Here is a 14337-nt window from a genome sequence, read left to right as displayed (position 1 = left end):
CCCATTTTTAGAGCATAGCAGTTTAAAATATCCTACAGCACATTCTGGGTATATTTTCAGAATTAAACTACAGGTAGAGTACCGAAAAACTCGCCTAATATTAGAACTTAATGGAGCTCGTGCTTCCGTTCAGTAAAGAAAGACTCCACATAATATGTCGCCAAAGCAAGACGACACTATACATATTTTGACACGGAATTGCAGCAAAGAACCTTGTCTTGGATTCAGATATATATATGGTAATAGGTGTCCTATAATATGTTTCTGAAAGAAATAACGGTTTGATGTGCCACGAATGGAAAAAAAGGTTGCGGAACATTCATCTAAACTGATCAACCATAATTTATTGTAATTATAACACATATGTTTGAAACACATCAAATTTAAAAAAAAAAGTTTGAGGTAGACTAGTGTGTTGCAGCAAGTAGAAAACAATTCGACGTCCTTTTAACACCATGAATGTATAAAAAAATTTGAATTCTAATGTATTCCCCATCAACTGTCATGACGTTGTTAACGAAAACAGAAAACTTCAACTGTTACTTATTATGCTAGTTTACTATATAAATCATGCAAATTATGCATTGTAATCAGTATTGATAAATTTTTAAATGTATGTGTGAAGCATAAATCTGAAACTATATCTTGTTTAACACAAAATTTCTTTCAAATTTTAGTTTAACGTTTCACGTGAAATCAACAATAATGGCGCTTTGATTATAATACATAATCTACATCATTTATATAGCCAAACTTTCACGTTTGCCACACACTCTAATACAAATGTGTCGTAATCATAGGTTAATGCTGTGCCTAAATAACGAATCTACACTAGAAGGACAGAAATAATGGCATTGCTAGTCAATGGACTGACCGCATATTACCAATTGGCCTTTTCCCATCTGGTCTCCCATAGCATCATCTCCAGCTACAATACAGAATCCGTCTCCCCCAGTAGTTACAAAGTGCTTTGTAGCAGATATAGCAATACTTCCATTACTTCACATATCCCCCTAAAATATATATAATGTCCAATGTGTGCAATGAAGCCGTCATAGGCGCCCCTGGTGCATATACAAACACATAAATGAAGCATCAGAAGTAATTTATAATTTATACAAATACAACACTTCTCCATTGTCCTGTATTAACAGTAGATTCCTGACTTTGTAAAGTTGATAGTACAAATCATATTCTGATGTTCTTCTATCATCCCCAGAAGCAACACAACCTCAAATTATGCATCTAGTAAGAATCCTTGCAGAGGATATGTCTCTCTCCTCACTTTCACATAAGCGAGATGGAATTGATGTAAACACAAACATTGCAAAATATACCTCCATTGAACTGCTGTTTACACAGTATCAAAACATTAAAATAATTCATTGCCCAAAAGGAAAATTCTAAATTGGCATCACTTTCCGAGATGCTGATTTCTTTAGCTGCACTTGATTTCACCACCTAACCAATTCATTTTTAAATTCTTCGCTGAGACTTTTTGCTAAGTCACTGAAGTTGGCAGCAAACGACTTCAATTCCTTCCTGAAACCTTGGTAACATTGATGGTAGACCTACAGATGGTGGTGATGGTAGACCCACAGATGAAGGTGCCTCAGCTGAGGGAGCAGAAAGTGGATGACTTGCTGATGTAGGGGTAATAGCTGACACACAGATTTTGTTTGAAGAAACAGCTTCTTCTGACATGGAAGCTGCCGCTAACGTTTCTCTTTGTTTTTCGCATAATTTCTGGTGGCCAGATTTATATTTCTTGCTCTGCATCTTTCTCTACTTCTTTTGCATCTGCAAAGGCCTCTTATGATGCCCTTAACACGCGTTTTAAAACACATCGTTTAAAAAGCTACTTACCTCCAACATAGTTATTGCTCCTGTGATTTTCCTCTAAAGATATAAATATTTTCCTCTCCTTTTTAAAAAAGAAAAATCGAGTTGAGTTTTCATTTCTTGCTCTAGTACTCCGTAACCAAGGGAGGTCCAAAATTTTTAAAAGGGATTTATTCACAGTTCTATTGCCAAGAGAACCGGTATGTAGACATTGATCTAAAGGAATAATAGCAAGTACATCTAGAGGTACTGTTATTTTGGCCCTGAAACCTCAGGAAGTTGGTCAAAAAGGGCAGCAAATGTAAGGGGGTCATTGCTGATTTGGAGAAGCTAAAAGGTTTGTAGCGACCGAATTAAATTTTTTCCTTAGTTTTCCTTTTTGCATTATTACTTTTGCAACAGAATTAGTATTTTAATTACTTATTTTAAATATAAACTCTTGTTGAATATTTTTGTGTTCTGTTAATCGGAGCGAACGATTTATTGTCTCCGTCACTTCCGTTCACTAATCTTTCTTTCTGTTGGTCTCAAGTTCAACTTTCTGGTCGTTAAGAAACTCCTTCAGCCAACAAGTGAAATATATATGTTTCACAACCCAAATGTATACTATATGTAATTTTAGTATTAGTGATATTATTATTAATATTATTAGTCTTAGAATCTTGTTAAGGAATAGCCAGTATAATCTGTGTGTTTTAAAAATCTTTCTTGATTTAGAAGCCAGATAAAGAAGTGTATTTTTCTTTTCTCAGATTACAGGTGTTATGTATATTCTATAGTATGCTTAGAGATTCGAGACGAGAAGAAAAAGGGTTCTTAGAGATTCGAGACGAGATGAAATAGAATTCTTCAAGAATCGAGACGAGACGAGAAAGATTCTTAAAGAATCGAGACGATACGAGAAACGATGCTTAGAGAATCGAGGCGAGATTAAATAGAATTCTTAGAGAATTGAGACAAGACCAGAAAGGATTCTTACAGAATCGAGACGAGACGAAAAAAGGATTTTTAGAAACTTGAGACGAGACGAGACGACTTGTAGAGAACACTAATAAAGCTATGGGAAGTATCAACTTTAAATGATGTTTTGAGGGATCATAGTAAATAAAGGGGTTATTAATTATGAAGTGTATCCTGGTGTATGAAATGTAACTTATTATGAAATTGTTGAAACTGAACCAGTATATAAGATAATTTTGTTCAATGTGCCTTCCTACTTGATTCATCGGTCTTGTTTGGAAGTCAGCCAACATAGATGATCTAATAACTAACCAAGTAACCCTTATAATGGCATTTAACACTGCAATTAATACGGTAGAGTCTTCCCTTATCTAAAATCCAACAAAAGATTCAACCAACTTTTAATACAGTCACTTCACTTCAAACTTCCATACAAGAAAACTTTGTTACAATATATGTTGGAAAACTTAGTAATACTTAATTGTATTAAGTATGGTTTTAAAGTGCATGATTGGCGATGTCAGGAGGTATCCTGAAAAGGACTAGCTAAGATAGACTTAAGCCAAAAATAACAGAGACAAGGCTCATATTTTCAATATTGTCACACACGTTTTCGAAATAAATACACCTTAGATGAAGTAAAATCCTTTATATGGAGCGTTCAGAGTAAATCCAATTACCCCCCCAAAATGAAATGAAATCTTACGTCCCACGGTTATACCGGCTAGGCTAAAGGAGACGGTGATGATGAGAAATGAATGAAATTGTGGAATAAAGAAAATAAGAGGAAACGGGAGAACCCCGAGAAAACCCACACACATGATGTTTCTCTACCACAAAGCTCACTTGGTGCGAGCTGAGATCGAACCAAGAACGCCATGCACCAAAGGTGAACGCTCTACTGAGCCACCGCGGCTCCTCCAATTACCCAACTTGAGAGGAGAAGATACAAAGTGTGGACGGAACGCTTATTAGAAAAAGAGACAATGTACGAAACGCTTAAGCACATGGAAAAGCACTGTTCTTTAACATTATAAGAGTTATTAACAGTGTCTGTATGTATGTGAATCTTTATGCTCTAAAAGGAGTTTCAGATAAAGATCTTAAAGACTAAATAGCTATATCCAAAATGATCAAAAGTGGATTTAAACTCTAAAATGAGCTTCTGATAGGGATCTGAAAGATGAAATATGGCCAAAATGACCAAAAGGGGATTTAAGCTGTAAAAGGAGCTTCAGATAGGGATCTTAAAGATTAAGTATGTCGAAAATGACCTAAAGTGGATTTAAACTGTAAAAGAAGCTTCAGATATAGACAAATTCGAAATATGTCCAAAATAACCAAAAGTGGAGTTAAGCTTTAAAAAGAGCTTCAGATTAAAATATTAAAAGATGAAATATGTCAAAAATGACCAGAAGTTGATTTAGCTTTAGGAGAAGCTTCAGATAGGGATCTTAAAGATGAAGTAAGTCAAAAATGACCAAAATTGGATTTAAGCTCTAAAAGGAGTTTCAGATAGGGATCTTAAAGAAAAAATAAGTCCAAAATGACCAAAAGTGGATTTAAGCTCTAAAAGGAGTTTCAGATAGGGATCTTAAAGAAGAAATAAGTCAAAAATGACCAAAAGTGGATGTAAGCTCTAAAAGGAGTTTCAGATAGGGATCTTAAAGATAAAATAAGTTTAAAATTACCAAAAGTGGATTTAAGCTCTAAAAGGAGTTTCATATAGTGATTTTAAAAGATTAAATATGTCCACGATGGCCAAAAATGTGGAATCGATTCCCTTGCACACTGAACGCACCATATAATGCATAGGCAATGTATATTTTACATGTTTGATTACTCTTCCAAGGCTTACAATAATAAGGAAAAGAATAAAGAAAAACTAATACAGGACAAAACTTATGTATTATAACTACTTTGACCTTGATCATCACAGTGCAAGAATACAACACTCGTAAACATTGTGAGTAGATCAGTTAGAATTAAATGGACACAACATTTAAAAGAAATATACGATGAAGCTGCCCATTCGGTTCGCGTTAGCCAACCGATGCTTAACTCCGCCTTTCTGCGTTGCTAACTGTATAAGATCTTATCTCTGCTCTGGAACTTATCTATGCGTTCCCCGTCTCACTGCAATAATATTTACACACCAAAATGATTGGCTATTTAAAATTTCCTTTAAATTTTGCACGTATAATAGTTCATTATTGTTCGTCTTATTTTGTTAGTAATAACAATATAAAAACAACACACTTCTTAACCTAGCCACAAATACTCTTCAGAATTTTATTTATGAATAAGATCGTAGAAATGTATTTGATCGTTACCGAATAATAAGAAAATTAATCTCCATTTGAAGAATAAAAAATATGGATTTTTAAAAGTTAGCTATTTGTTAGGTTTACTATTTTCTATAAATATCCCAATCACTTTTGACGTGATGTAATTGCCAGTTGATGGCGTTAATTGAATTCGCACCTGAGTTTCTGGTACTAGCACTTTTACAGCTTTTACCCTTACCTGGGATTTCAAACTACAATGTGCTTGTCGCAAAAATTACCATAATCTTGAGGTAAATTTTACTTTCTCTGAAAAAATTTGCTTCTTTTCCTGAAGCATAATTCGGTGGGCACTCATGATTGCGTAAAATTGTATTTTTAATAGTGAAAAAAGGCAAGATTTATCTTTTTACTATGAGTATATTACAAGAAAATGTTTTCTTCATATAACGTACGCACCACAATTTTTGTAACGTCCACCCATCTCAGGGTATTAAGTCTGTGCTTTTTCTCTTATGAATTCTCACCTTGAGGTCTTGTTCGATAAGAATTACCTTTAGAAGATAATCATGTAAGTTAGACTTGGTTAAGAAGATTTAGCAACGTTATCTCTAGCGTTGCGGAGGAAACGTGTACTTATATTTTGTTCTTTTCAGATTGTGTATTGCACTGTTTGTTTTTCATGGCAGAAAATAGTACATATATTTATACGATATTTATTACTTAAATAATTAGCTGATGTCACTCACAGGTGACTCAACCAACCCTCAGTCAACATCTTCTAATTTCGTGCTGGAAGTAAGACCATTAAGAGGAACTACTTCTGTACGCGGAGTGGTACTAGATACGATGCTGGTAAAACGGCAAACGTAGGTACTGCTGTGAGGAGTACATCGTCTTCTAGGGAACCCAGGATCTCGTCTCAACCAACAGCCAAAGGAGCGTACAAATTCTTTACGGAACTTATCTGAAATGAAACAAAAGGAAACATGCATTTAGAAAAGTGAAATATAGTTTTAACTCAAAATAAAGAATAAATATGATAAACATATTATAGGAGAATTTTACAATATTACGAGGGATTATCAAAAAGTAAGGTTACAAGGCCGATATTTCTGGAATTTCGTCTGTTATAGAGGAATGAGGAGTGTGCGGTAATTCTAGTACATGGAGTTGGCAACTGTGTAGAGTTTCAGCCACCTGCCACCCACGGCATTAATTGTAGGTAAACACAAATGCTAACTCGTTTCGAAAACTGGCCTCGCTAAGAAGTCCGCTCAGTTATTCAATTTCTGTGGACGAAACGTGTAACCACGGCAGAAAACAAACTGTTGAACTGTATTAAAGTAAAGATAAATTTCGCAAAATATATTCAATAAAATAAAATATGTCGCCTAAGACAAAATAAATTTATTAGTGTTGGTACAGGACGATTCGAGACAGGATTCTGAACTGTCTTGTATGGTATCGCGCAAACGCCGTCTCGTCTCGAAAAGTATACCACTACTTGGCAAAATTTAGTTTGCTAATTTAGTCGAGTGGGTGACAAAGTACCTTTTAACCGAGAATGAAATCATACTAAAAGCTTAACAAATCATTTTTCTTGACTAAAGTACCCGAGTAAGTTCGTGAAAACATTTTTGCCAATTTTCTCGGTAACTAATAGCTTAAAAGAGCAAAATATTTATTTAACCGATTACTGCTCGGTTACTAGTACTCCAAAAGATTTCTTCAAAAGGGTTGTATTAACTGAGACTTGGTTACTTTATCCTTGATCCGGCAAGAAGAAAGTTTGTTATTTCTGTTTCATTATTCAAACATTGCTCTCGTTCTTTCTCTCATCAACATTCATTTTATGACGACAACTATTCAGTTAGAAGGCCTCCCTAGTAGTCGAGGTGTAGTAATCCCAAGGTCTTCAGTTCGAATCCACTCTACTTCTAAATGGTACTTTTAAATTTAATTTGTTCTTACAAGGTGAATTATAAATTCTATTTGCCCAAAGTTCTCCATCTAGAGATGAGATGAAATAATCACGCACACATTAATCGAGAGAGAGTGGAGATAATTCTTATTCAAATATTATCAGGGAGAGTCATCCATGTTCATATTGATTATGTTTTAGTTCGTTTATTCTTCTTTACGAAATTACAGTTCTCGGTTATTTCAAATATAGCAAGGGATAGTGACTACTATGGTAAGATGTTCTACAAGATTGAACTCGTGTTCTTTTCATATCGAAAATGTTTCTAATAGTGATATGCTTGTATTATTAAATGGAGATTAAGTTACACAAACTCATGTTATGTGCTCACAAAATACTCAAATATATACATTTTTACTATTTGTCATATTTGAAACATATGACTTGTTTTCTAATGATGCAATGTTTTTTTTACAAATTAAACTGTTACACACTGCACATCTTGTGTTTACTTTCTTAGTTGCCCCTTTGTGTTTTCGAATGCATTTTCCGAACACACGAAACCAATAATATAACATTGGAAAATATTCTTTTTTGATTTAATTTGTAAATGACACATAATTCACTTTTTTAGTAAAACATACGATGGTTTTGCGGATTATAAAATTCGCAAAACAAAAATAGGAGTCAAATCACCTCGCAAGACGTGATATGTATTCATATTCACAAAGTTTCAGTAGAGATATTAAAACTGAAAAGTAACGAAAGTGAAAGTAACGTCGAAACGAATAATGTAAAACATCCAAAGATTGTACAAAATACTGTATCTTGTGAAACAAAATGAAAGGTTGAACAACATTGATTTTTCTTGTATGTCTATGGTTAAATAAAATCACTTTGTAACCTTCTCATGACATCAATAACTCTGTAGATATTAAACCATGCCTTCTTCCCAATTTTTATTCGTTACAAAGGCTTTGATTTGATTCTTGCCATTTTCTACACTGATATCTTTTGAACAAACTAGAGTAATTGTAGAACGTCTTACTTAGTCCTCAACCAACCAATCCTGACTGCAGTGTTGGTTGTCTAACGTTGAACGATGTGAGAAATTGGAAATGTGAATGCACTTTTGTTCACATGTATACAGATGTGAGGCATATGTTTCCACGTTATATGTATTCCAATTCTGCAGTACACTTCTGTGTGTCATTCCATTTTGTTCGTAAATGTATTTGGAAAGTAACAACTTATCTTAAAGTTAGCTTAGCTGAATCCTAAACAATAAATTATGCTATATTATCTTTAGTTTATGATTGGGGATACAGTAACTGCAGATTTATTGTAAAACATATTCTTACTAAGGATTTATAGTGAGGTAGTAGGATAACCCTTCCATTCAAGGGCGCCGACTTTCCAAAATTTATGTGGGTGCATATCAATCGCGGAACGTGTTATATGTTTTCAGGAGAATCTCGATGGATGTTTTTGATTGATTTCCTTTTAGTTAAAATCTTTTATGAACACTGTCTTAAAGGTCTGTGCTCGATTCTATTCACAATATAGTTCCGTTATTATTATGGGGACTTCCTTTGACTAGGCCAGAGACAGGCAAGGAAGAGATGAGTGTGTTGCTCAGTTGCTTTGCACAACCACATTTGAAACAAACAATTGAAGCGCTTGGAGGATAAAGGTGTTACGTAACAAATTGAATATGACGGGAAAATTGACTTTCACAACTTTGTTCCTTAACATACCGCCTTCATCCTTTCTAAACACCTGCACCCATAAGAGGACTCACTAAATAAGGTGTTACGTGGCATGATTAAGATATAACACGTGCATGAACCGCCAGAATGCAACATTTCAAAAAATGTATCATAACACCTTTATCCTCCAAGCGCTTCAATTATGTTTTAGAGGTTAGAAATTTTAACTTCCATTTCAATGTTTTAATTGCTTATTTTTGATAATGGCAAGTGAGAAATATTTATGTTATTTGGTTTCTACCAAACTAAAAATCTTGTGGGTGCGCCGCACTCACAAGATTGTTTGTGTGGGTGTTGGAACCCCTTAGCACGTACGTAGTCGGCGCGCATGCTGCCATTTCATTCAACCAATGAAAAAAGTACCTGTGTTCCAAAAAGTATGCAATGGAAGTACTTAAACTATGCAACAGAAGATTTATTTTCTACTTACAGCTAGAAACTGATTAGAAATGCTAAGTGCTAATGAGTAGCCTATTGTCTTTCACAAAGAACTGACCACAAACTATACAACAAAACACTAAATAAAGACCTAAGTAACCATTCTTATTGATGAAAGAAAAGTTAAGTCTCAATCAACCAAAGAGCTCCCTCGTGACTATATGATTAGGGTAGGCGTCCTTGGTATAGGAGACCTGGTTCGATTCCTGGATGGAACCGATGTGATTCCGACTCCACGTTAAGCTGTAGATTCATGTCTCAAGCTAGGTATATCCTTGCTGCTAAAAGGGACGCTAACCTCTAGTCTAATCTAATTCATTCTGATCAACCAACTAAATAATCAATCGTTTTCCTGGATATCTCCTAAAGGGATCTTATCATTAATGGATACAGAAAGTAACACTCCTTTTACCTAACTTTCCACTACGTACCACATAGACAATAATTGCGTGATATTTTCAATATAAGCAGTCCTAATGTGAGTGGCTACGTGCATAACGTGCGTGGTACCTGGATAGGGTTGGATAGCAGTGGATACCATCTCATATAGCCTCATGCTAAAAAGAAAAATAACGTTAAATCTCAATTAATGCTATCTATGTAGTTGTTTTGTTGTGTTAAGTAGGTAAGTGTAGTTGCTATGTTACTTCTATGAAGAAAAAAGTTAAAAATTATACGAAGTATGTTAGAAAAGTGATGACACTGGCAACACTGCTGCCTCAACCTTCATACGGCAGATAAGTTAACCCACTTTGAATCTAACTTCAGTTGTTACACGATTGTTGAGAGCATCTAAAGTGAAATTGTGTTTGTAAGGTGCGTTGTGAATGGACTGACAAAAATTTAAGCCAGGGTGTACCATCTAAAATTTTGTAAAACTTGACGAATCCGCTCCTGTGACATCTGAAAACTTACAAAGGGCTTATGGAGAATATTCCCTGTACGGTCCATAAGTATTCAGATAGCACACATCCTTTCTAGAAGACCGAGAACTAGTGGAAGACAAACCTCGTGCGGGAAGACTTTCAACGTCAAAAACGGGTGAAAATGTGGAAAAGAGTAAAGTCTTTTGTCAGGTCAGATCGTCAGGGAATCGTCCACATGGAACATGTACTATCAAGACAAACTGTCATTTATTTTTTTTTTTATCGGGGAGTCCTTGAAAGGCTCACGAAAAGGTTGGCACGTGTGCGAGCAGGCATTGCACGCATTTGAATGCTACATCACGACAACGCATCAGGTCATACGGCAGTCTCCATCAATCAACTTTCGGCAGAAGAAAACATTCCTGTGGTTGTTCAGCCCTATATTTACCGTATCTCAGCTCCTGTTTGTTTTTTATTCTCTTTGATCAAAAACCCCTTGAAAGACGCCATTTTGGTACTTTGGAAAATACGCAGAAGAGCGTAACCGACGAGCTGGAAGGTATTCTAGCAGAAGCCTGCAAGGTCCGGAAACAGGATTCCACCGCTGTGTAGTTCATCGCATTGCCCAAGGGGACTATTTTGAAGGGATCTTCATTTGTAAAAATATTGTTCATCATTAATAGAAAATCAGTCTTATTACAAAGTACTTTTGTAACACACCTTTTGTGTCTTGATTACAGTTTCTATAATAACATTTCAATTTTTTAGTCGGTTTGAAGTTTCATTAATCTTTCCAACACTCCTGCTGTATGAGATACGAACCTACAGCTTAAATGAGATCCAAAGCACAAGATCTCTAATCGGGAATCGAACCCGCTTTCGCATGTTACGCAAACAGCCACAAAGGAGATATAAGTAGTTTGAGGTTTACTATATTAGTAAGGTGATTGTTATATATATAAAGTCAAAAGTCCTTTCTTCAGTTATGAAGAGAAGAGCAGTCAGCTCTTCTTAATATCTGCCAGATTAGTTAGTCTATATTGTCTTCAGCGAGTTAGACCCTACTCATTTTTGTAGTTAGAATACATTACATGGAGAATACAAGTGTTCACCCATTAAACCTAACACAGGCAGTACAGTAATCTAACGATTGAAGCAGTAAATAGTCTGTAAAATTAGTTTGTTAGTACAAATGTTTGTTAAAGCAAATATATAAGGTTAGAGAGAAAGTAATATTTTCATGCGCAAGTTGGCTGTACTGGTTTTTACTATCAGTTTTTGCTTCCCTCTTGCGGCTGTGCCTCATTGTTCCATGGAGTCTAGTGCGAAATGGCTGTTCCAACTGTGAAGTGCACTCCGTCATAAGTTTCCGTCAAACACAAACGGCCAACGGATATTTACAAAGCACTTATTCCCTTATATGGAAACACTGCTGGACAACACTTCCACGACGATAAATACGTCAAGAACGAAGTTGAAATGTAGCTTCCGGAGCACATACTAGAATTTTATGACTGTGGAGTACAGAAAGCTTGTACCCCGGCATAACGAATGCTTGGACAATTATGGGAACTACGTCGAAAAGCAATTTCTTTATCACTAAGTATGTTATAGTAGACATTTTGTCTAATCCACATTTTTTGAATGAATACTACCCGTTGTAACTGCACTTTTCGAATCTCCTCGGAATATAGTCCCCAAACAGTTCCCTTATACATAAAAATCGACACAAGGCTCACGGAGCACAGACAACCTTCATCGGGCTCATACTAGACTTGAACGGTGGGTACCTTATGCCTTATATCAGCACTGCCACCCATCCGAAGACAGAGCGTATAATCAAAATACACGTAATGCACAGATTGTACTATAGGGTAGCTTGCGATACACTGATGCCAAGCCCCCGGTGAGAAATTTACTTTCAACGGGTGAGAATATTGTGACAAGAACATACCATCATATCGACCGAATCAGACTCTCACATCCCTGCATACAGCATTGACAACGTCGTTGTAGGCGGATTGGTCGAGCTGGAAGCAGCGCCCAAGAGCAGAAGTCAATTCTGCTGTTCACATAGTCGTTCTACCCCTTAATGATAGGTTGGAACTATTCGCTGTGAGCTCTCTAGCTTTGTCTATAACAAATCTTACGCGATTTTTAAGACATGAGATACTTTTCTCAGCTTACAAATATACATCCTTCTCTCTAAGGCTATTAGCCGTTCTTTCTTCATCATTTGCTTCTGAGTTTGGAATTATTAACCGTTCTTTCTTCATCATTTGCTTCTGAGTTTGGAATTATTAGCCGTTCTTTCTTCATCATTTGCTTCTGAGTTTGGAATTATTAGCCGTTCTTTCTTCATCATTTGCTTCTGAGTTTGGAATTATTAGCCGTTCTTTCTTCATCATTTGCTTCTGAGTTTGGAATTATTAGCCGTTCTTTCTTCATCATTTGCTTCTGAATTTGGAATTATTAGCCGTTCTTTCTTCATCATTTGCTTCTGAGTTTGGAATTATTAGCCGTTCTTTCTTCATCATTTGCTTCTGAGTTTGCAATTATTAGCTGCGAGTTCTCTAGCATTGCCTATAACAAATATTACGCGCGATTTTTAAGACGTGAGATAGTTTTCTCAGATTGCAGGACTAGGATTTAGTTTACTCAGTTTGTAGGGCTGGGACTTACCCATCTGTAAATCTAGAACGCTATTAACCATCTTTTGCTTCTGAAATGGGAATTACACGCTGTGAGTTCTCTAGCATTGCTTGTAACAAATCTTACGAGCGATTTTTAAGGCGTGAGATAGTTTTCTCAGCTTGCTGGGCTGGGATTTACCTATCTGTATCCTTTCTAATGCTATTAGCCTTAGTTTCTTCATCTTTTGCTTCTGAGGTTGGAATTATTCGTTGTGAGTTCTCTAATATTGCCTGTAACAAACCTTACACGATTTTTGAGACGTGAGATAGTTTTCTCAGATTTCAGGGCTAGAAGTTGGTTTCTCAGCTTGTAGGACTGGGATTTACCCATCTGTAATCTTCTTTTTACGCTATTAGCCATCTTTTCTTCATCTTTTGCTTCTGAAGCACTGCAAATAGACTCTCGTGAGTGAGAACTAACAATCCAATACCTTTGCATATTCCTTGTAGAATAATTGCAAGTATAAGGGGCCGCGATGGCTCAGTAGTAGAGCGTTCACTTCTGGTGCTTGGGATCTCTGGTTCAATCCCAGCTCGCGCCAAGTGGACTTTGTGGTGGACAAACACCGTGTGTGTGGGTTTCCTTGAGGTTCTTCCGTTTCTTCCCACTTTCTTCATTCCACCATTTCATTCACTTCTCTTCATCACCACCTCCTTTAGCCCACACGGCATAAATGTGGGACGTAAAGCTCAAAGATTTATTTCATTTCAGTAATTGCAAGCGGATCAGCAAACCAAATTGAGGTTTATGCACTTAACCGAGTGTTGAGAGGTTTGCGGTGCAGTGCCCAATTACGCATTCTGTTTCTGGGTGGTGCTCATATCCTTCGGAACAGGGAAATGGGATACATAAAACGAAAATCCATGGGTAATAGACAAAAATAAACAAATTAATATTTCACATTTTAACCTTAAATATTTATCATATCTTTGTGTCTCAGGGAGAAAGAAAAGAAATATAGTACAGCGATTCACAATTTACAAGAATTTTAATTTTGCTTAAAATAGATATATAATTACATAAAATACATTAACATTTTCTTTTCCACACAGAATTGACAGAAGATAAAAGACATACGGAAAACGATTATTCATATTTTTTGTGCATGTTTATTTGTTTTTTTCATTTACGATACTATAAACTGTGCATTGAGAGAGCGTACATTTTCCCCAATACAGGATAAATAACTACATCAACACAAGAGAGATTTTCATAACAGTGTTTGATTGCTTTTTACTTGTACAACAGCGATTCTTAAATATTACATCTAGCACAGGAGTTACAAGATGATTTGATGCTCCGCCCACTGTACGCGATAACAGAAAAAGATTGTGATAATTGACGTCCGAGAAGTTGGCCCCCCCCCATTGAAGCACTAATGATCTCTTCTAGTGCAATCGTTAGTGCTTCGTTAGTGCTTCTTAGAAAACCAACTCCCAACATTAGTGCTTCAATAGTTTGGACGCTAGAAGCAAAAAACTTTGGGGGGGGCAACTTCACGTTAGCCCCCCCCCAGAAAGCACTAACGATTAAACGTAGTGGAATCGTTAGTGCATCGT

General features: G+C 36.0%; 1 protein-coding gene across 1 annotated transcript in view; it reads right to left on the bottom strand.

Moving 5' to 3' along the window:
• Positions 1 to 195: 195 nt before the first annotated feature.
• The window catches only part of LOC145671191 (orexin receptor type 2-like), a 466286-nt gene continuing 452144 nt past the window's right edge, over positions 196 to 14337 (bottom strand). Inside the window, exon 5 of the mRNA XM_081740045.1 lies at positions 196 to 6054. Within this exon, the coding sequence (XP_081596171.1) occupies positions 5855 to 6054 (200 nt within the window). The 3' untranslated portion in view covers positions 196 to 5854. The remainder of the gene's footprint in view (positions 6055 to 14337) is intronic.

Source organism: Thermobia domestica, chromosome 2, assembly GCF_964235325.1.
Source record: "Thermobia domestica chromosome 2, izTheDome1.hap1.1, whole genome shotgun sequence".
In the NCBI taxonomy this organism is placed as follows: domain Eukaryota; kingdom Metazoa; phylum Arthropoda; class Insecta; order Zygentoma; family Lepismatidae; genus Thermobia; species Thermobia domestica.
This window is presented reverse-complemented; position numbering and strand designations above follow the sequence as displayed.